The sequence below is a fragment of the Mytilus californianus genome, unplaced genomic scaffold (assembly GCF_021869535.1).
Source record: "Mytilus californianus isolate M0D057914Y unplaced genomic scaffold, xbMytCali1.0.p SCAF_6, whole genome shotgun sequence".
Taxonomy (NCBI): Eukaryota; Metazoa; Mollusca; class Bivalvia; order Mytilida; family Mytilidae; genus Mytilus; species Mytilus californianus.
Genome location: NW_026262712.1, coordinates 17,085,148 through 17,109,645, shown reverse-complemented (window position 1 = coordinate 17,109,645; position 24,498 = coordinate 17,085,148). Strand labels below are relative to the sequence as shown.

At 31.0% G+C, this 24,498-nt stretch overlaps 1 protein-coding gene across 5 annotated transcripts in view; it reads right to left on the bottom strand.

Moving 5' to 3' along the window:
- Positions 1–20,223, bottom strand: part of LOC127705752 (uncharacterized) — a 67,531-nt gene extending 47,308 nt beyond the window's left edge. For 2 of the 5 annotated variants that reach the window (XM_052210105.1, XM_052210103.1), the window contains exons 1-2: positions 11,855–12,419; positions 9,977–9,998 (exon numbers count right to left, since the gene is read on the bottom strand). In XM_052210105.1, coding sequence (XP_052066065.1) covers positions 9,977–9,998; positions 11,855–11,910 — 78 coding nt within the window. In that variant the 5' untranslated portion in view covers positions 11,911–12,419. The other 3 variants (XM_052210102.1, XM_052210101.1, XM_052210100.1) reach the window with 3 other exon arrangements.
- Between the last annotated feature and the right edge of the window lie 4,275 nt (positions 20,224–24,498).

Genomic DNA, 24,498 nt, shown 5'->3' with positions numbered 1-24,498 from the left:
GATTTCGAAGTATGTGAACATAGTGCTTTTAAATTGACTTATCATGCTCAAAATCCTACTTCCACCTCCCCGTGGTGAGCAGAGGACAACAGTTATATACATGTTATGATTGACAATTCATAACATTTGCACAATAGTTATCAAAGGTACCAGGTTTATAATTTAATACACCAGACGCGCGTTTCGTCTACATAAGACACATCAGTGACGCTCAGATCAAAATATTTATAAAGCCAAACAAGTACAAAGTTGAAGAGCATTGAGGACTCAAAATTCCAACTGGCGAACGGAAGAGGTATATTATGTTAAATGAAAAATAACATTCACCTGTAATTTACCTGTAAAAAAATTGGTGCAAATGAAAAAAAAAAAATTGGCGCAAATGAAAGAAAAAATCGGCGCAAATGAAATGTAGATCAGCACAAATGCAAAACGCCATAAATCTGACCACCATCAAAGCCAATTAATTTATGGAACAAATAGACAATTCATTATGTAATGATTAAATATCACAAATAAGTCTGTGTTGGCAGTTTGACCTGTAAGTCAAACTGAGCAAACTAATTAAAACTATAATTACTGTGATCATATACTCAATTCAATACTATATGACAAACCAAAATCATTAAATTTGAAATTACAAATAAATAATAAGATTGATTGGTAAGATAACAACAAAAATAGTTGAATATATTACAAAAAATGTTTAAATCTAGCATGCCTTCACAGTGATATATGAAGTGGTTTTATATAACCTGTGACAATGTGTGTTATGACTGCATGTTGTAGCTAAAGGTTCCCCGACATTTAGGCATGATTATCTCTTGCAAGAAAACTGAAAACCAAAACAGGAATGAATAAAAGGTGAAATATATGTCAATGAGACAGCAACCAAACAACACAAAAAAGAGAAACAAAACATAAAATGGTCAACATGCCATTGAGGTCTTCAACTTTAAAGACATGTTTGTATGATAAGTAAATATCTAAATAACATCCAACTAAATCTGGACAAGATATCTAAATAACATCCAACTAAATCTGGACAAGATATCTAAATAACATCCAACTAAATCTGGACAAGATATCTAAATAACATCCAACTAAATCTGGCACAAGTATAAATACATTTAACAGAGACCAGCAAACATTAACAATTATAGCAAAAATTTCTTTTGAAGATCAAAACATTAAGATATAGACAAAAGTTTCCAGGGAGAGGCATAGGTTATATAAACATGCCACTTTGATTTGATTATTGTTTCAGTCCTAAAAATCATAGTATGGCAGTTGTAGAAATGTAATAATGTCTCCACATAGAGTATGTGTGGAGAAAAATCATCAACCTTCAAATAAACTCTTCTTAAACTCTACATTCTCCAAATCAAGTTTTTTCCATTTTTGTAAATGTTAGACCCCGTCTTAAACCCAAACCACTGTGATAATTGACTAAGGTAGTCGATGCTATCCCCCCAAAAAATACAATTGTAGTCGTTGCTGCCTCTCATAATACAGTAATAGCCTATGTACAGAAATTCCAGGGAAGCAATACATCTTCAGAATAAAAATATATAATATCAGAACTTGAAATTCTATTTACCAATCAATAAGCTTTCTCACAATATATTTTTAAACAAACTGTTATCACTGGTTAAAATATGCTTTGTCATACAATGTTTTATTAAATTCCAGTCCTTATTCCTAGTTATAGACCATAAACCCGATCTATAATTATAAATATTGGTGTGAAAATAATAAATCTCTAAACACCCACATTATAATCATTTCCATAATAATTATAATTTATAATGAATACCTATCTTTTATATAATTTACTTTAAACCTTATAAGGATCAGTTTACATCATATGAAATGGAAAATTAAAATATTTATGATATAAAAATACTTTCTATGCACATTAAACTTTCATAAAGTTGTAAATTATTGCTGGCTGTTGTAAAATATTTTTTAGAAAGTACAAAATATTTTCACAATATCTTAAAGGCTAAATTAATATTTCATTTAGTTTGAACCCTTTTTCAAAATGCATGAAAAATTCATTTTTGTATGATATTTAAGGCAAACAGTTTGAATATTCCAGCAAACTTTTATTTAAGAATTTTAAAATGGATTTTTTTTAATTCTGTTGCGAGAGAGGTGAAAGATACCAAAGGGACATTCAAACGCTTAAGAAGAAAAATAAACTGACAATGCCATGGCAAAAAAAGACCAAAAGACAAACAACAGTACACAAATTACACAATATAGAAAACCAAAGACTGAGCAACACGTACCCCACCTAAAACTGGGGGTGCTCCTGAAGAGTAAGCAGACCCTCAGCTAACTGAGACCTATATATTTCTGAACCCAAGAATCTAAGCTTTCAGACTCTTAATTTCCTATTCATATTTTTATCTCATCTACAACTAAAGAATATATTACTAAATAAAATATGACAATTTAATATTATTAATGCTTTTCTGCATTTATTGCATTTTTAAGAGTTGTCCTTTTTCAGAATTAATTGTTGTCAGATATTTGTCATAAATCAGTTTAAATAAAATCTTGATTATATACCTCAATGGTTAATAAGTTATAGTGTTATCATAAGTCGAAACATAGTATTCAGTGATATAACAAAAGTATTTATTGAAATTAACTAGACCATATTGTTACAAGATCAAGTCTGCTACACAAATATTTAAACAATTCAAATATGTTCATTCATTCAGTACTTTAAGTATAATGAAAAGGCAACTGTTTATTGAAGAAAACAAATGTTTTAATCTATTTTAAAACAGACAAATCCACATGTCCTTAAATCAAAAAAATATCCCCATTGTATAAATTGTATCAAAACTGGACTGTTTTATAATTTGAAACCCACCTGCATTTTTCAATATTTTCTTTGAGGTAATATTTTTCAAACCTATTTGCAGTTTAACTCAATATCTAAACATAACAAGGCTGGAAAAGGGGGGGAGGGGGTTAAAAACAAAACATGAGTGCACATGCTGAGTTGTCTCGTCTGCTTTACTGGACAAGTTTGAACGCATTGCTTACACCAAATATAGCCGACCTTTTGCCTATATATAACTTAATGTTGACCAATGAACCATGAGAATGAGATCAAGGTCAAGTGAATCCTGCCAGACAGACATGCACACATTAAAATCATTCCATATACCAAATATAGTTGACCTATTGCTTATAGTATCTGAGAAACAGACTTGTGTACTGCTTGACATTTGAGTCTTAGATACATAATTTTTTGTTAGTTGTTATTGGCTTTAAACTAGCTTTCAGTAACTGTAAGTGTTGTTGTTTGTTGTTTTTAGGCTTTGTATGGATCTGATGAGTTAATATAAAAATAAGGAGATGTGGTATGATTGTCAATAAGACAACTATCCACCAAAGTTCAAATGAAGTGGATTTAAGCAATTATAAGCAACCGTATGACCTTCAACAATGAGAAAAACCCATACCGTTTTGTCGGCTATAACAGTCCCGGCATGAAAAATATAAGCCATTTTCAAACCATTTGTATAGGTTGTTCTTGTGTTGTGCTATTACACTACGATCCAAGGTGAGGGGAGGTTTGGGTGCCCTCAAACATGTTTAACCCCACCATATTCTCTATGTGCCTGTCACAAGTCAGTAGCCTGTAATTCATTGGTTGTCGTTTGTTGCTGTATATCATATTTGTTTTTCGTTTATTGTTTTGTACAAAAGCAGGTCGTTTCTCGTTTTGAATTGGTTTACATTTGTAATTTTGAGGCCTTTCATAGCTTGCTATGCGGTATGGGTTTTGTTCACTGTTGAAGCCATACAGTGACCTATAGTTGCTAATTTCTATGTCATTTTGTCTCTGGTGGAGGCAATCATACCAATTCTTCTTATTTTTATATTGATAATGAAAACTTTACCGTGAACCCTGTCTGAAGGATATGTAGACCTTGCAAATATACCACACATAGTTATCCTATTACTATAAGTGAGAAAATCACATGATTAACAAAAATTTTAAGCAGATGCTGAACCATGAAAATGAGATTGACACTAGCAAAATGCCAGACAAAAAACTTCAGAATATAAGGCATCTGTATACAAGACATAAAGTATCCAGGTCTTCTCCCTTCTTAAATATTAAGCTTTATACAAATTGTTTATGCAGTCACTCCATGATTAACATTCTTGCATAGTCATCAAAATATAATTTAAGTAATTTACTTTTAATTCTGTTGAACTTAATAAATTATAAAAATTAAAAAAAGATTTTTAATTGCAAATGATATAGGGAACTGGTTACTTTTCTACATTTAGTTATCCTGGGGCATGTTATAGCTTACTATAGAGTATGGTTTTTGCTTATTGTTGAAGGTCATACGTTGACCTGTAGTTGTTTACAATTTTGTCCTATGGTCTTTGTCTCATTGGCAATCATAGGACATCTCCTGATTTTTATAATTAAAAGATGTTATATTATTTTCAAGTGTATTCTTTAGATAACACTTCACACTGACCAACCATATAAATCAAAGTTATCACATTTAAAATCTTTTTATGTGATAAAATCTATAATCTTAAATTCAAATATTTAATTGGAGTTAGATACAATATATTTATCTGATTAAGAGATCAAATAGAGATTAATCCTGCTAATACACAAACATTATTTTTGTATATCAGTGTCAAGATCAAATATCGATCAATTACTTGTGTATATAAATCTGTCTAATACAAGTTAATATTGAATTCTAAATTATTACAATTTATTTTACATTGGGTAATTAAATAAAAACCTGTATATTATAGAAATTGATGTTTGCAACATTTGACAGTGAAATGTTCTACATTACAGGTTTTTGCTGAGACATAAAGAAATCAAACATTCTTTATTCATTTAATTTAATTTTTATTCTATTGAGTCTGGGACCAATAGATATTCATGTATTAGTCCATGGTTGAACCTAGTATATTATAAAAATAAACAAAATTTTAATTGCCAATGATATGGTCAACTGCAGAACAACACTTAAAGGACAGTCTGGGAGAAAATGATTTATTTATTAGTTGTAATTGGCTTTAAACTAGCTTTCAGTACCTGCGAGTACTCTTATATCAGTATTCTTATATTGGTGCTTTGTGTCTGTTGTTTTATGTTAGTAGTTTTTGCGCCTTGTACCAATCTTTTGAGTAAAGCCCATTGCAACTGATTTTTACATTGTTCTTATGTTGTGTTGTTACACCTCTGTCCAAGGTTAGAGGGAGGGTTGAGCGCTCACAAACATGTTTAACTCTGCCACATTCTTTATGTGCCTGTCCCAATTAAGTCCGGAGCCTGTAGTTCAGTGGTTGTCGTTGGTTCATGTCTGTCAGATTTGTTTTTCGTTAATTGTTTTGTAATAAATTAAGCCTTTAGTTTTTCTCAATTGAATTGTTTTACATTTTAATGTTGAGGCCTTTTATAGCCGACTATACAGTATGGGGTTTTCTCCGTACTGCTGCCTATAATTGTTTACATCCACTTCATTTGAACTTTGGTGGATAGTTGTTTCATTGGTAGTCATACAACATCTCCTTATTTTTATAAAGTGAGTATTTAAAGGTTATTGTACAGACACAGAAAACATGCAAGGGCCTAAACCGAGATAACCTTGATCAAGACGCTGTCAAAATGATAGCAAAGCATAACTATATTTCTTCATTGGAAAATTGGTTAAAAATTCCAGATACTGTAAATTCAGAAATTATTGTGAGGTTTTTATTAATGCAAACAATGCGACTTGGGGAGTATCGCAAAAATAAGAACTTGCATTCTTAGATCTAATACATATTGCTGTATGCAGATTTTCCTGAAATCGCAATAATTAATCCCGCATTTTTATCCATTCTTCAATAAAATGCTCCGCTGGGGCGCAGCTTGATACGACCGCAGAGGTCGAACCCTGAACAGTTGGGGCAAGTATGGACACAACATTCAAGCTTGATACAGCACTGAATTTGGATTGTAATTAAATATTTGACACAGCATAGGTTTCTGACACAGAATGAAAGTGGTCTAAGAACTTAAAAATTTTCAATTTACCTATTCATACATGTGATGGACTGTGAAACTCAGATCAGGAGATTGGGAAATTTTGGTCAGGAGATTAGGACTCAGATCAGGAGGTTTTTAATCGACATTAATTTTGTTGTAAATGTAACCATGTGCTGTAAAAATGGTCTTTTAAAGTGTGTTTTCTTCAACTTTCCAACCAATTTATTATGTTTATAGTACCCTTGTACTTATAAAGTTTCTCCATCTTTATATTCTACATGTTCAATCTAACATTGTTTTTTTCCAGTATGTTCTTTAAATTTTTTACTTCATATTCTATAAAACAATCATTGCAACCAGAACATTTGCTTAGCTGTCTGCAAATAGTTTTTATTTTTTTTTTTTTCTCTTGCAAATAGTTTTTATTTGCAAACTCAGAAATTCATTCTATCTGTAAAGTTAGGGTCATAGTTATTATATAAATTTCAATTTAAGCCTTAAAAGGAAGTATAGAATCCTCAAATAATTTTCAAATTATTATTTTTTTATTTGTCCTAAGACATTTAAAATCATTTAATAACCATCCTTTTATGATTATTTGTTCAATTTATATTTTATTTATATTCTTTTAAAAATTTTCATTATTAAAAGGAAAGTAACTTAAAACAGGATAAATCAAGGGAAGTAACCCAATAAATACACAGTTTTTGTTACACAACGGCAGTTAGCCTGAGGTAAAAATCGTTGCTTACCAGTATGTTTGACACCCAAGCTGACAAGTGAAGCCATATAATTATGCATGTTAATTGATTTACAGGTAAAATATAACTTCAGGTAATGTCAGTTACACCAGATGCCTGAGATGTTATGTTGGGCAGAAATTTTTCATTCATGAAAAATTTCATACACGGGATTTTTTCAACGGGAGGGGGGGAGGAGACCCCTGAAAACGGGATTATTGTACTCCCGTCGGGAGGTTCACATGTATGCCTATTCAAACCATATCATTATTATTTGCTTTTATATATAAATCAGAAATAACCAATTTAAAATGGAAAATGTTAAAGAAAAAAAAGGAAAAAAAAATCCCCCCCCCAATTTTTTGAACCCCCTTATGATTCATCGCCCCCAAACTCAATCCCAGCTTTCCCTTTGTGGTATGGTACCTTGCAGTACAATTTCAGAGAGATTCATACACTTGAACACAAGTTATTGTCTGGAAACTAGAAAAATGCTTGTTTTTTGGCCCCTTTTTGGCCCCAAATTCCTAAACGTTTAGGGCAATTACCCCCAAACTCAATCCCAGCCTTCCCTTTGTGATATGGAACCTTGTAGTACAATTTCATAAAGATCCATACACTTACAAACAAGTTATTGTCATGAAACTAGAAAAATGCTTGTTTTTTGCCCCTTTTTGGTCCCTAATTCCTAATATTTGGAGGAAATTACCCCAAAAATCAATCCCAGTATTCCCTTTGTGATATGGAACCTTGTAGTACAATTTCATAAAGATCCATACACTTACAAACAAGTTATTGTCATGAAACTAGAAAAATGCTTGTTTTTTGCCCCTTTTTGGCCCCTAATTCCTAAAATTTGGAGACAATTACCCCCAAAATCAATCCCAGCATTCCCTTTGAGATATGGAACCTTGTGGTACAATGTCAGAGAGATCCATACACTTACACACAAGTTATGTCTGGAAGTTACAAAAATGCTTATTTTTGGCCCCTTTTGGCCCCTAATTCCTTAACTGTTAGTACCATAACCCCCAAAATCAATCCCCACCTTCCTTTTGTGGTATTGAACCTTATGGTAAAATTTCAATGAGATCCATTCACTTAAACTAAAGTTAGAGTGCGAAAACTAATGTGTATTCGGACGACGACGCCGGACGACGACGACGACGACGACGACGACGCCAACGTCATACCAATATACGACCACAAAAATTTTTTTGCGGTCGTATAAAAATCACAATAATAAATGCACACAATAATTTCTGAATTCACAGTAAACAAATGTGAAACAATGCTAATAGCTATAGACAAATATGATGCCCCCTCTAGCTTTAGTAACAGTGACTTTGAAGAACAACTTGAGATGGTTGTGTCTTTTTGATTACCCCACAATAATTGTGATTTATCCATTATGTGGGAAAATCTATGTATATTTTTCAAATGTTCAAAATTGTTTACTGCAGTTTCAATATGAAGTTTACAATCAAATGTGCATGTTAATTACAAAAACGTACATTATTATATTATAGTTTTGTACTGGTTAAAAACTTATAAATATAGTCTGTTTTGATACTGTGGAACATATAAGTACTCATATATTACCCAAAAATGACACAAGTTCAACGACCTATCATTTGTGGAAAAGTTAAAAAATCAAATCAAAATCCTGACAATATGCCAACCTTTAGTATACATGATATAAAATTTTGCTAGAAAACTCTAGAAGTTAGCCAGACAAACCATATACCTATGTGGGAAAGATGGACATATGGATGAATGGACAGGCGTAAAACAATATGCCCCCTATTTTCGCGGGGGCATACAAATATATCCAAAAATATAATTCAAGTAAACTATATTCAAAACAAAAAATGAGCAGGAAAACTATTCTACCATAAAAGTTGAAATCTTTTCAGGAGCTGTCAAGAGGAAAAATAAAAAAGAAAGCACTGCTTCAATATATAAATATTATTTATTATCTCCTAGAAATTCAGAGATATGTTTCTTATGCTCTCACTATTATATGACTATGTGTAAATATCTGTTTTTGATTGTATTGTAATTTGTATGTGAGGGCCTCAGGGAAGATTAGTTTATTGTAACTAACTGAGTTTACCCTCTTTAAATAAAGAATTTATTATTATTATTATTATTATTATTATTATTATTATTATTATTATTATTATTATTACTACATTCTCTCTTTTCCACATAGTGTAGGGGGCAATTAGATATTATCAAAACATAGATCACCCAGGGATGGATTGTGAACAATGAAATGAGCAACAAAGTATTCCTTATGACTATAACTTATTCTACAAGGATTGCATTTAAATATTGTTGTTTTTAGTTCAGCAGGTTATTTGAAAGCAGAAGTCACAGGGGCAGATCCAGCCATTTTTAAAAGGGGGTGTTTCCAACTTAGGATAAAGGGGGGGTTCCAACTTATGTCCCCATTCAAATGCATTGATCGTCCAAAAAAAAGGCGGGTTCCAACCATTTCAAAGTAAAACAAGATACATGACTGATGTCATTAATAATAAACTAGATGGTAATATGCTGTTCATCTGTATTATAATGGTGATGGAAAAAGTCTTACTCTCAGGAATCAAACTATTAACTTCATACATGAAAAGCATATACAAAACCCAGATATTTTCAAAATATTATATCTTCCCTTTTATGAAAATAGTATTTTTCTTTACTTTAACATTAACACAAAGTTCATTCTCAATAAATCTACAGATTGCAAATGACTTAATCATAATTCTTTCTTGTTATTTTGGCAAATTTTGCTTTCTTGTTATTCTGGCAAATTTTATTTTCTTGTTATTCTGGTAAATTAAGCTAATGTGTGTCTATTTTCAGTGCCTACTAAATGTTTCACTTATCAGTATTATCTTTTGAAACATGCTGTGACAGTTATCTAGCAGGCAAAGCAGACTGAAACAGGTATATGACCAATACCTATCCTGGGATTGTGATTGGCTTTATAAGTCACTGACCACAGCATAATGGAATCTTATAAGCAAACAGTGACCACTGCTCTGAGTAATAATCTCTTCTATTGTAGATATTCTATGATAGAAGATGTTAAAAGAAAAAAAAAACATTACATTATGCTGTGCATACCGACATTTCCTTGTTTTACCTCCAGACATTCAACTTTTAAAGAAGAAGTAAATATCAAACTTACCCCAACAGCTCTTGCAAGACATCTGAAAAATAAATCAAAGATATATAAAGTAATTTGAAGTATATCAATGAAGTATATTCAAATATCTCTAATTCTGCATCTGTTTTATACCTTTTCTCATTATTTTTTCAATTTTTTTTATTTTAGATGTTAAAAGTTTTCTTTTCTCGGCCAATAATATGACATTATAAAGATGAGAATATTTGGTGAAAGAAGGAAAATATTCTGGTGAGACAAAAACTAGACCTAAGAACATATCTATTCAATAAGATACATGTCCATCAAATTTCTGATTCTTTGTCAAATGTTTTACAGACTTTCTGTTAAAAATCAATCAAAATAAATCTTTTTTTCGTCCTGTCCTTTGCTTTTATTGCTTCTAAATGTCAACAATGTTTGGACAGCAGATGAATACTTTTGGTTAAAGTACATTCATAATGTTGGTGTTTGGTCGACAGTTTACAAAACGATAAATATAATACTAAGGCTAAAACAGGTGCATTTCACCTAGTGATAAAATTTCATTGAATATTTTATTGAATTTTAAATCTTTGTAGATCAATTTACATGAAATTTACATGATTATGCATTTAGTAAAAGGAAAGTGGATAGAAAGGCTTACATTACATCACATTATTAGAATATAATTACATCATTATACTTTTCATAATAAAATTAATAGTTAAACAACATTTAAGTACTGCATGTCAAAGTATAATCAATATTTTGTAATTTAAAGTCCATAATGAGTCCTTTAATATGGAACCTGTACAAAAATTACAATTACTAAATCTACTGTGTTTCATAAGTTTCATTGAATTTTTGAAAATGTAGTAAAATATCTGAAAGGCTTCTTAGACAGATTTATAACATGCTACTTAGATCATGCCCTGTTACAATTGTAACATGTTAACGTATCTTCCCTGAACATTTATTACAAATTTATTCCTTATATTTTATTTCTAATTTTTACAACATATCTTTGGACAATCATTGAAGGTTTTGTTTTGCTCCTGTTCCTTTGGTATAATACTGGTATAAAATTAAAATCTAAATTATCACATTAATCTAGAACTTGACTAAATCTCCAAAAATAAATCATTGATGTTTCATATAAAATTTCCAATGGATAAAACAAAAAGCAGTTTTTTAAAGATCTCTAGTCCAGAATTATAAATTAATGTTAAGATTTGAAGGGACAAACGTTACAGAAAAGTAAGATTAATAACATTTTTTTTTTATCTAAAAACCTGCAAGTTAATGAAAGTCAACTCCTGATATCATTAAATTGCTGAGTTTACAATTTTCAATCAGTAGTTTTGCTCAATAAAGAGTGATTAAAAAGATAACAGCCACTCAATCTGTCAGAAGCAAAAAAATATATAATTAACCAATAATACTTCTTTACACAAAGTTTTGTGACCAGCTTCAAAAACAATAATTACAGGAAAACTGATATAAAAATCCATTTTAAGCTTCAAGCTATTTCCTAGGCAAATTGAAAAACTTCAAAAGATTTGAAATATGTCCATTATTTATAGCACTATAAAAGTTTCTGGTTTATTACACACTTAAGTTTGTTAATATTTTTTATTAGTAATCAATTTCTGTAACAAACATTACAACTAGAAGTGAATTAACATTGTGTACATTTCTGAAGAAATCAATTTAGTTCAATACTACCAGTAGTTACTATGCTGCTAAAGGAAACTTTAGAATAGTCTCCTGTCTAGAAAACAGCCTGCTAGTTTTGAAGTATTTACAACAACTCCTTTTATTCATGTTTTAATTATTGTAAAATTGTAAAAAATAGAAAATGTTTGACTGCAAAATGTGCAATTCATATAAACAAATCTTGTTATAAACTAATCGACTTACCCTAATTCATCCCATGACATAAATCCACGGAAACGTGGACAATCTATGTGGAACATTCTTTTTAAAAAATACTCTGACAATTCTGTTTCCTTAACTGAAAGAATGGATTTAATCCACAATTTGATTGAACTTCACACAATTTTCACAAATTTTCCATCTACATAATTTGAAGATCATTTTCATCAATTCATCTGCTTCAAATTCCAATTTAAGCATTTTTCCCCTCGTTCATCCGTGAATCTTCTTACTCAGGTTTCATTTATCTTAAAAATATATATTAATATAAATAATATATACAAATGAAATATGAATAATTTATTAAAAAATCTCAAGATTTATTTCCTTGGCACAAAAATACCAAAAGACTATTAAATCCGAATCTGAATGCCTTTATGGAAATGAAATTTGCCTGATCCTTCTTTCCATGTTTATGGATGGCGAATAATTATATTCTCATGTAACTATCACATAATGTTAAGTTAAACAATTCTTAACTGAGTTATAAGAGAAAGTATAGCGTTCATATCACGTCTTTCCCTGTTCATACACTGGGATTTAAATTCAGCACTTACGGTCGTTTAATCTTAATCCATTATTTGCATATCGTTGTACAAGTGAAATGAACAATCGTTTCTTATCTTCTACCCATAGATCACCTTTCATGCACATTATTCCATTTCAGATTTGATTTCAACTCTAACTCAAAGTCGTTTGACAAAACTTAGTTCTAAGTAACCCAAGTTATTAAATCCTGCAGATCAATATTTATAATACTAATAAAATGTATCATTTTATTTCCCATTGTATTAATGTGTTTATCACGGTTATAGCTTTGATATATAATTTATTTAAATGTATTCTTTGTGACCAATGAGTCCATTCTGATATGTAATGTTGACAAAACTTATATATCTATTAAGAACGGACACCAATACAGTAAAATCTTTGAATGAATATTTTGTATAGATAAGAAAGTATTTGTATTTAACAATACACAAATAAACTGTTGTTGCCTAAAACAATTTTTATTGAATTTTTTTTAGGGATATCAATTTAAGAAAACTATATCCAGTAAAGTGTGTGATTTGCCTTTCTTGATCTTATAAATGACCTTTCATCTTTATCCATCTTCTAGTCTATTCCTTCTTTCTGTTGTCTTGCTACCTTCTTCCTTGTCTTAATTGTTTTTTTTTTATCCTTGTCTTTTATTTCATTTCTCTTGACTTTGTCTCCTTTTTCAGTCATTTGTCTTATTTCTCCAATTCTTAATCTGTTTTTTGTTCTTCTTTATCACATGGGTCATTTCACAGTAATTTTTTTTTTGTCCTTTCTTTGTTGTGCCTTAATGAAAAACTGGAAATAATAAATGAATCCCACTTGCTCTGTAGTAATTTCCAAAACAACAATTAATTTGGTGAACTGTCATGTTACTACATGTACAACAGAGTTTGTTGCATAAACCAAAGTTCCTCTGATCAGAAAATAGTTATCTTTTTGGTTTAACTATGTTGTTGGGTTGCTGTCTCATTGTTAAAAACCCTTTTATTCATTCTGATATTACAAGGGATCCAGGTACAATCTCTGCTCCATATTGTGAGGCTCTGTCATGTTTTTCTTACTTGGATTTTTACATTCTTAAAAGTGTTTTCTGGTCACAAGTGCTTTTAAAAAATAATTCATGATATATCATTAATATTTGGAATGCCAACAAAAACTGAAATAATGGATGTTAAAAATGCAACAACAAAAACTGAAATCATTGAATAAATGTTAAAAAATTTGTAAGGGTTCCGTGGAACCCAGTGTCTTGCCTACTTTGCTGTTAGTCGCAGGCTCAACAAAAATGGGGAATAAATTATTAAAAATTTTCCTCTAGATACTATCTTTTGATTGTAAGAAGCTTCTATCCAAGTTTGGTAAAAATCCAGGATGGTTCATGAATCTAATGAATGTTTTAAAAACTTTAACTGCAGACTGTATGTTATGTTAACTGGCAGAAAAACTAAGTCCATTTATAAGTAATATAAGGATAAACAGGATTTTTTTTTCTCACAAAATTTACTTCTGGATACTATCTTATGATCATAAACAAGCTTCTGTCCAAGCTTGGTAGAAATCCAGGATACAGTTTAAGAAAGTTATTAAAATTTCAAAAACTTTAACCACAGAGTGAATATTTGTGGACGCCGCCGCCACCCACGGAATGTAGGATTGCTATGTCTCGCTTTTGCGACAAAAGTCGCAGACTCGACAAAAATGCAACACCAAAAATTGAAATACATAGTTGTTAAAAATGCAACAACAAAAACTGAAGTACATAGATGTTAAAAAATGCATCAAGAAAAACTGAAATACATGGATGGTAAAAAATGATTAACAAAAAAAAAAGAAGAAAATTTCAAGATCTTACATAAACACATCTGAAGTTAACTTAATATGCTTCATACAATTTAAATGCATGCATACAAATGCAACAGTATATAAAATATCAATGGTCTATCATAACTAGTTATTCTGCAATGACCTGGCGACAAAACAAGGTTGGCTGTTGATATCTATATCTATATATCTTTATTCTCATAACCATTGCAGATACAGAGGTAGACATAGAAGACAATGACAAGAAATGACTTCTATGTTAAGATTCTAGACATTAACTAGGTCTTAACTTAAATCTTGATTACAGACATTTCTCAGGAATTGACACCTATATCTAGATTCCAGACATTATCCAGGAATATGACACCTCTGTCTAAATTCCAGACATTAACCAGGAAATGACACCTCTGTCTAGATTCCAGACATTAACCACAAAATGACACCTCTGTCTAGATTCCAGACATTAACCAGGAAATGACACCTATATCTTGATTCCACACATTACCCATAAATGACACCTATGTCTAGATTCCAGACATTATCCAGGAAATGACACCTATGTCTAGATTCCACACATTACCCAGGAAATAACACCTATCTCTAGATTCCAGTCATTAACCAGGAAATGACACCAATATCTAGATTCCACACATTACTCAGGAAATGACACATATATCTTGATTCTAGACATTACCCAGAAATGACACCTATATCTTGATTCCAGACATTATCCAGGAATATGACACCTCTGTCTAAATTCCAGACGTACACCAGGAAATGACACCTCTGTCTAGATTCCAGACATTTACCAGAAAATGACACCTCTGTCTAGATTCCAGACATTTACCAGGAAGTGACACCTCTGTCTAGATTCCAGACATTAACCAGGAAATGAAACCTATATCTTGATTCCAGACATTAACCAGGAAATGACACGTGTGTCTAGATTCCACACATTACCAGGAAATGACACCTATGTCTAGATTCCAGACATTAACTAGGAAATGACACCTATATCTAGATTCAAGACATTAACCAGGAAATGACTCCTTTATCTATAGATTCCAGACATTAACCAGGAAATGACACCTATGTCTAGATTCTAGACATTACCCAGGAAATGACACCTATGTCTAGATTCCAGACATTAACCAGGAAATGACACCTATATCTAGATTCCAGACATTACCCAGAAATGACACCTATGTCTAGATTCCAGACATTAACCAGGAAATGACACCTATATCTAGATTCCAGACATTAACCAGGAAATGACTCCTTTCTCTAGATCCAGGCATTAGCCAGGAAATGACACCTTTCTCTAGATCCAGACATTAGCCAGGAAATGACACCTTTCTCTAGATCCAGGCATTAGCCAGGAAATGACACCTATGTCTAGATCCAGACATTAACCTCACACAAAACAAAGCCTGTATATTGCAGAAGACAGCATATTACATCTCTCTATGATGTCTCTCAAAAACTTGAAAAGTGTTTGAAACTGCTATGTAAATGGAAAAAATATGAAAGTTTAAGGATAAATTTCATTAAACCTGCTTGACAATCTTACAAACACATTTAAAGCATTGAAAAATGTTTAAAAACATTGACCGATTTTCAGCAAAAGACACTTATTGATAAATCATCATGAGCCTGCTTAGGATAATATAGAAGTTTATTTCAATGCTTTGCAATATACAAGAATTTAACAATAGAAAGCAATGGATATGTTTATCATCAAGGACTGTGTTATTACACTAAAATAAATCAGTCACACAACATTAACCATAATGTCCATGTATATGGTCCAAATTACATCAAATAAATAGGACTAGATATCTTAAAATTAAAAGTTTGATAGTTGAAAACAAGCTATGGGATATGAATAGAGATTTGTTGATTATATTTAGAACTAACTGTTGTTAATGAATAAAACTGACTTGAAAGTTATGTATGACAACCTACACCTTTTAAACTGTGAAATATTGTGGATCGATAATTTTCACGACTTTTGTCAACATATAGTAGCCAACAAATTTTAGTTTAATATTACAGAATTCATAAAAAGGCAAATTTATGTCAAATTATGGAATTAAAAACATCAACTGTATTCAACACTTAAATTTTTCAACTTTGATGTATTTATCTTTCAAAAATCAGTGTAATAACTCATATTACTTCACAGAAGTAAAAATCATAATGTATACATTGTAATAAAATACAGAGATAACTTCACAAACACATTGCTGATTCGATTACCCCATGCCTAATTATAACCCAAGCAACTATCATAACAACAGCCGTCTTTTGACTCAAGTCCTTTGCCCTGCAGAGGATTTCAAACTGCATTCAACAATGAAACAACAATTAAGTTCCTTAATACTCATTCAAGTTCATGCTTACAGATTTGATGACAACTGTGTATTTTTTAAACTCCCAATATTTGTAATGTTACAAAAACTAAAAAAATTTCATCTCCCCTTATACTGCACTTATTCTTACATATATTGGTCTTTGGAACACTTATGCTTACATATACTGGTCTTTGGAACACTTATGCTTACATATACTGGTCTTTGGAACACTTATGCTTACATATACTGGTCTTTGGAACACTTATGCTTACATATACTGGTCTTTGGAACACTTATGCTTACATATACTGGTCTTTGGAACACTTATGCTTACATGTACTGGTCTTTTGTACACTTACATATATACTGCATGGTATTTGGTACAATGTACTTCACAATAAAATAGAACATAGGTGAGCATAAACTTATAAACAGTTTTTTTTTCATAACAAAAATAATATAAAAAGAACTAAAATAATGAACACCACCTATTCTCATACACTAGGAAACAGGATTTAATTTTGTACATAATATTGAAATATATAAGGAAACATCTAAACATATAGTACTGTTACAATTATGCAATATCAAAACATCACATTTATTTCCTTTTCATTTCATAATGCTGATAAAACTAGTACATAGAAATATATTTGAATGTATACATTATCTGAAAATGTATTGACAATCTTGACTTGATTGTTTGCTGTGAGACTTAAAACTGACATCAGTAAAACTATCAAAAGACTTTTCTGTGTGATTGACATGGTGCGTAATCGATCGAAAATCTTGATGTATAAGTAAATTTACATAACTCAATGAATTTCAATAGGATGAAAGTGTACCTTGCATACATATATGTATGTTCTAATATAAACAAGAATAAAATTGTTCAAATTCAAAATGGAAAACGTTTGGTCGGCATTTAATGCAAATAATTCATCAGTGAAAATTCAATTTGAAAATGTTTATTCTTGATTTGGTGTAAAAGGATTTAAAAAGCTGTGAAGTTCAAAAGAACAACATAAAGTATCTTGTCATGTAGTAGTAAAGTCATACTAATAAACACAAAATTATCAGTATTCTCATCAAATCTATCCAGGTCTCAATTTATAAAGAAAGTTTCTATATCATAAAAGTAATCATACATCTAAACTAAAATACTTTTTTAAGAGGACTACTTTTCAGTGGCTATATTACTATCATTGTGCCTTCTTTTGGAACATTGAAATATCATTTCTACTGTGTAGAATAACCCTTTATTCTGTTTACTGAATTAAGAATATGCTTTTTTTCTTCAGTGTACTGAATTACAGCAATGGGAAGCCGAAGTCCTTTATTTCAATTTACTTTATAGATGTGATGTCATTTGTTCCAGTGTACTGCAATTTGGTGTCCCTTTTTTAATGTGCAGTCCCTTAATGCAGTGTACCTAAATAGAGGAATGTGTTGTCTTTTTTTTAGTTTATTGCATTACAGCCATAAATTGTCCTAGGTTTCAGTGTACTGAATTAAAACTTATAGTGCTGCATGGGCTGCTGGTGTTCTGGATTACTAATGCCATTCATTCTACAGTATACTGAATTAATTGTACTTTCCAGTTTGCAGTACAAATGCACATTGCATAATAAATGCTGTCCACTTTGAAGAGTTATGAATTAACAGAGCAGGTTCATTTTGTTGTGAGCTGAATTAATAGTCCTGCAAATAATGCAGTGTACTGAATTCAAAGTACACTTTTCTGTTGTTTTCTGAAATTTAACTGCTGTCGTCTTTTCATTATATTGAATTTTAAGTACTGTCTACTTTCAGTACTCTGATTTTTGAGTGCTGTCTGCTTTCAGTACTTTGATTTTTAAGTGTTGTCTACTTTCAGTACTCTGATTTTTAAGTACTGTCTACTTTCATTACTCTTGATTTTTGAGTGCCGTCTACTTTCAGTGCTATGTTTTTAAGTACTGTCTACTTTCAGTACTCTGATTTTTGAGTGTTGTCTACTTTCAGTTCTCTGATTTTTAAGTACTGTCTACTTTCAGTACTCTGATTTTTGAGTGTTGTCTACTTTCAGTTCTCTGATTTTTAAGTACTGTCCACTTTCAGTACTCTGATTTTTGAGTGCTCAGTCTACTTTCAGTACTCTGATTTTTAAGTACTGTCTACTTTCAGTACTCTGATTTTTGAGTGCTGTCCAATTTTTAGTACCCTAAATATGACAAACAATCAGTTGATAATTTAAGCATTTGGAAATGTAAAGAATATAAATTCGTTTATCAATGAACAACATTAAAAAGTACCACTATTAAATATTAGTCCTAAAAAGAAACACTTTGTTGGGTATATCCAGTCATCTAAAATATTTCTGGTATATATATTCCTTTTCAGTTTCAATCCATTAATCTCTATTCATATTTTTCATGAGGAAATAAATATACAAATAATGACTGGTAAACCAATTATAACTATGAACAATTAGGAGTATGACAGATGTCTGATCAATAGATTATTATAATTCATCAAAGATAATCTAGAGATTAACTGGATAATCCTAGTGCAATCTTATACAGACCTTAGTACTTGATAATATGCACATTCTGTTACATTTATTCAAGAAAATATCACAGGTCTTAAAAAATATAGCTTAATATTTATTACTAATTCAATTTAAGATTTTTATCTAAGTACCAAACATTAAAATGCAATGAATTAAATTACATACTGTTTTCTAAAATTTCTACTTCAGATTAAAAAAGAAACCTTGGAATTTACCTTAGCCTCAGTTTCACTCATATGGTAAAATTTGATCTCCGTCAGTGCTTATATTGTTAACAACTTGATGGTGCCAAAAGTCAAAATCCTGCCTCTGAGATCTTGTATTATTCTTGGGTTAGGGGAGGGTTGAGTGTTTACAAAAATGTTTTACCCTGACACATTTGCCAAGCCAGTGGTCGTCTTTAATCGCTGTCTGCCATAAAAGTTTTTAGTTTATTTTTGTAGAATATATAAGGCTGTTTTTTTCTGTTTTGAATTGTTTCACATTTTGACATCTCAGGTCATTTTATAATTTGGTATATGGCTCTGGTTTTACTCTTTGTTGAAGGCCACATAGTGAACTATATACATCCCTGGTCTTTAATAGATAAATATCAATGATACCACATCTCCTTATTCTTATAAAGTTTGCATGACCTCTGTTATTTACTTTTAAGGGTTCCAATTTTCCTGCATTGAGGAAAACTTTTTGTGGATATTTGATTTCTTTGCGAAAATTATTTCTGCATACAAATGTATAGATAATTTGTTAACCAATTAAATGACTGACCAGTAGCCATGGTCAAATATGGTATGTAAAAGATGACAGTTAACAGTTCGATTAAATGTTTCCTTTCTTAATGTTCTACAGATATAAATTGACAGTAAATAAAGAAGTATGGGGAATAAGTTGTATTGACCCTTTGACTCACAAATGCTTAAAATCAACACTTTCACCTAACCATTTCCAAAAAAGACAGAAAATTAATTTGGGAGTATACTCACTGGCAAAAAAATTTCCAGTATAGTTGTGCTCCATGAATATTTAGCCATGCTTTTCAAATTCATCTACATTTAGATCAAATCTATTGCAACTCTCCCTGATGACAACTCTTTAATGACCTCATCAGTCAAACTATATAGCATTGCTATTAATTTCAGACTTTTAATTTGTGAAAATCAATGGCATCCTGCAATTTATTTTTGTCAATTTCTAATATACCTTGTGCTTTTCTACAAATCAATAAAAATGACATTGCAATTACTTTAATCTGTAGTAATGGCATATAAGAATATATCTGAAACATAAAAAATAATTTAACATAAGACCATTTGTTCTCGGATTTATGGTCAATAAGCCATATAAAAATGCAAATCCAATTAAAGGAATTAGTAACTACAGTTTTAAATTTCACCTTTGATCTTTAAGTAGTCAAGCCAGAGTCTTGAGTGATTTAATTACTGTAAATTAACTAATTTCGCAAGAGGATTATTCTTAAGATCGTGAATAGAAAAATAATGTGAATAAGTATCACATGAATATTCCTTATATAAATACCTCAAGAAAATAAATAAATACTGAAAATAAATCACAGCGAGGTCAGCTAAAAAGAGCTTACAGCGAAATTAAGTATCTTCAACAATAAGTTGATTTACAGTTATTCATTCACATTCAAATTGACATAGTAAATTAAGTTATAACAGACATATATGTAATCATACAGCCTTGGTCTTCACAGATGAAACAAGAATGCAAGCATTGTCGTGCTAGGTATACCCCATCACTCGTAATTCAAATTGTTGACAAACAGGAAGTAGGGGCCCGACAGATCCAATATGTACACACACATTACAACTTATCACTGTTGATGTGCTGACCAGAAAAGAAGTCATTTTGTCCTTTAGTATTGGAGAAAAGTGTATAGAAAAATTTTAACTTCATTCAACAGATTTAAAAACAAGCTTTTCAGAGTATTGCATGGCAATACATAGTCCCATACCAGTTAAAAATTCATTGTACTGGAACAAAATTCTTACTTGATCTATAACTTGTCATGGTGTAAGCTATTTTACAAATTCAAATCAATATCTTCAAGCATGACGAAAAAAAGTGCGGAAAACTAATTATTTGCGTGAATTTTCTAAGTTCGAGGACCATAACACTGCAAAAAAATCATCCAAACCAAATCAAATTCTAACTTGATCTGTAACTTGTCATGGTAAAACTATATACCAAATATCAAATCAATATCTTCAAGCATGATGAAAAAAAAATGGGGAAAACTGATTACCTGCTGAATTTTCTAAGTCCAAGGACCATAACGCTGCACAAAATCATCTGACTGGAACAAAATTCATAATTCATCTGTAACTTGTCATGGTAAAACTATATACCAAATATCAAATCATTAAAAAAGTGTGGAAAACTGATTACTTGCATGAATTTTCCAAGGACCATTACTCTGCACAAAATCATCAGACCAGAACAAAATTCGAACTTGATCTGAAACTTGTCATGATGAAACTATATACCAAATATCAAATCAATATCTTCAAGCCAAAGAAAAAAAGTGTGGAAAACTGATTTGCCGGACTGACAGACAGACAGACAGACAGAGTGCAAACCTATAGTCTCCTTCGACTTCTTTGGTAGGGGACTAATAAAAGAAGAATGTGTCCTAAGATACAAATGCCCCTGCTCAAGTTTTGCAACAAAAAAATGGGACGGACGGACAGAGAGACAGACGGTCGAGGGTAACACTTGATGCCCCATCGCCTATGGCGGGGGCATAAAAAATTCAAAGTGTCAGCAAACACAAAGTAGTTATCTGACAGATCCAATAAGTGTTCACACAATACAACTCATCACTGTCAAGCTGCTAAATATAGATCGACAGATGACGGATGGACAGACAGATGGAAAGATGGACAAATAGAAAAATGAATGTAAAGACCAAGACAGGGACAGACTAACAGATAGAACCAATACTTTACCTACCCCCTCTCATGGTGATTGTAATGTAACCCCCACTTCTAAGTTCTGGAGTTGGGTATAACATATTTTATCCAATAAATAAACATAAATAATGAATTTTCAATTAATGACCATCCATACATTATTCTTGCTCTTATTTGTTGGTTAAGCTCTGTAATTTCTAACAAGAAAAGTATGATATTGTTTAGAACAGATACAGATAGATGAACAGGGAACTTGTCTGGTATTTTAGTTTTCAATGTTAAGTTTGTAATCAGTGAGGACATGTTGTACTGAGATTAAATAGTGTAAATTTTTTGCTTTTAAACATGAATAACCTATAACTTAACAAGAGATGGTGATATGTAAATTACATGTAGTTAAATACATAAACAACCAACAACTTAACAAGAGATGGTGATATGTAAATTACATGTAGTTAAATGCATAAACAACCAACAACTTAACAAGAGATGGTGATATGTAAATTACATGTAGTTAAATACATGAATAACCAACAACTTAACAAGAGAAGGTGATATGTAAATTACATCTAGTTAAATACATAAACAACCAACAACTTAACAAGAGATGGTGATATGTAAATTACATGTAGTTAAATACATAAACAACCAACAACTTAACAAGAGATGGTGATATGTAAATTACATGTAGTTAAATACATAAACAACCAACAACCAAACAAAGTTAAAAAAATTCAATGATTGTGAAAGTAAAATGTCTACTGTGTAATTAAGAAGGATAATAAACTGAAGAAGGCCGGTGGCCGAAACGTCTTAAAAAATGGTTTATTTACTACAATAAAGAAAGAACACTTAAAACAGATAAAGTTTCCTGCACTTCTTACTTTATTGACATTATAAGAGTCACACTATAATTACTGGAAAAGTCATAAAGTCCAAGTTTTTACTAATAGTAAACAAATGTGAGGATACAAATGACAAAACATTGAAGCAAATGAACATTATAGCACCATGAGTAAACAACCAACTCTCTGACTTTCAAGTCTAGCACGTCTCCTTCTCAGGTCAGAGAGACAAGTTATTTTTTCTTATGATTATTAAGTAGTTTGAGCACTGTGTGATAGACTGAAATGATCCATGTTTCTAAGATCTACCACTATCCTGATCACTAAGGTCATAGGATACCTTGGATGTGCACGATTAAAGTGTAAACAGACAGATACAGACATCTTAGTTCTCTTTGTCCTTGAATTAACTTTATAAACTTTATATGTAAAATCAAAACAGTAAACAATATGAAATTGAACCCCAATGTGAAATTGACAGAAATGTAATCACCAAAGAAAAGAACTTTTATATGAATCAATGAAGGAATTAAATATAGATCATTCTGTCTTTTTCTCTTGAATGCATCCAAGTTACCATATGATTTTATGTCTTTTTCTATCTAAAAATGAACTTGAAAGTCAAAACTTATTACAAGTCAGTGAAGTGTCAAGTGTAGAACAGTGATGTACCTTTTATAAACATATCTAATATCCCCTAAATCATCTGTTCACTTATGAATGTTGGTCACTCAGAATTATAGATCTGAACTCAAATGTCTAATCTAATATAATGTAAATGAAGCATAGAATTTAAGTCAGAGTGGCCTTGTATTATAATATTCCACTGCTATACTCTTTAAAATTCATCCTTACGACATATTCTGTGATTACAGGTGACATCATTTCCGTCCTGAACTTGTATTTAAAACAAAGTCAATGAAACATATACAAACAGTTCAAACTTTTAATGTGATGCTGTATTACTCCCTAAGGATTCAACTTATCACCAAGATCCATTAGTACCCGACTGATTCACTCATAACTGCTTAAACTCCATTTGCAAAATAGCACATGCATATTCAGGATGATGACATGTTCATGATATGTACAAAATAAATCACTTGAGTCCAATTTTCAATTTATTACTTTCTTGGTCTCTGGTGGATAATTGTCTCAGTGGCATTGATACCACGTCTACTTATTTTTATAATGTTACCTCATCTACTTATTTTTAAATAGCTGACATGGTAACTACCAGCAGAAGACATATTGCCCTTCTCAGAACACATAATTATTGACTTAGAGATACCTGGGAATGGAATCTACAACATCCTGTTCTTCAGCCTAGCATTATTCACTAAATACTGAAATCTTACATGTCTTATGTAGTATTCAAGCCCAGCATAAGAAATGTTTATTCTTCATCTCACCATTATCAATTTCTCTCTTTTTATTAGTTTCTGTAAAATTACCAATAACAGCAATAGTTGTCGCAGACATCCTGGTTTACTTATTTACATATATAGGTTTCATATGTTTAGTCAGAGATAGGACTAATTTTTCATTTGTCAATAGTTTTCTAGTTTCTATAGCAACA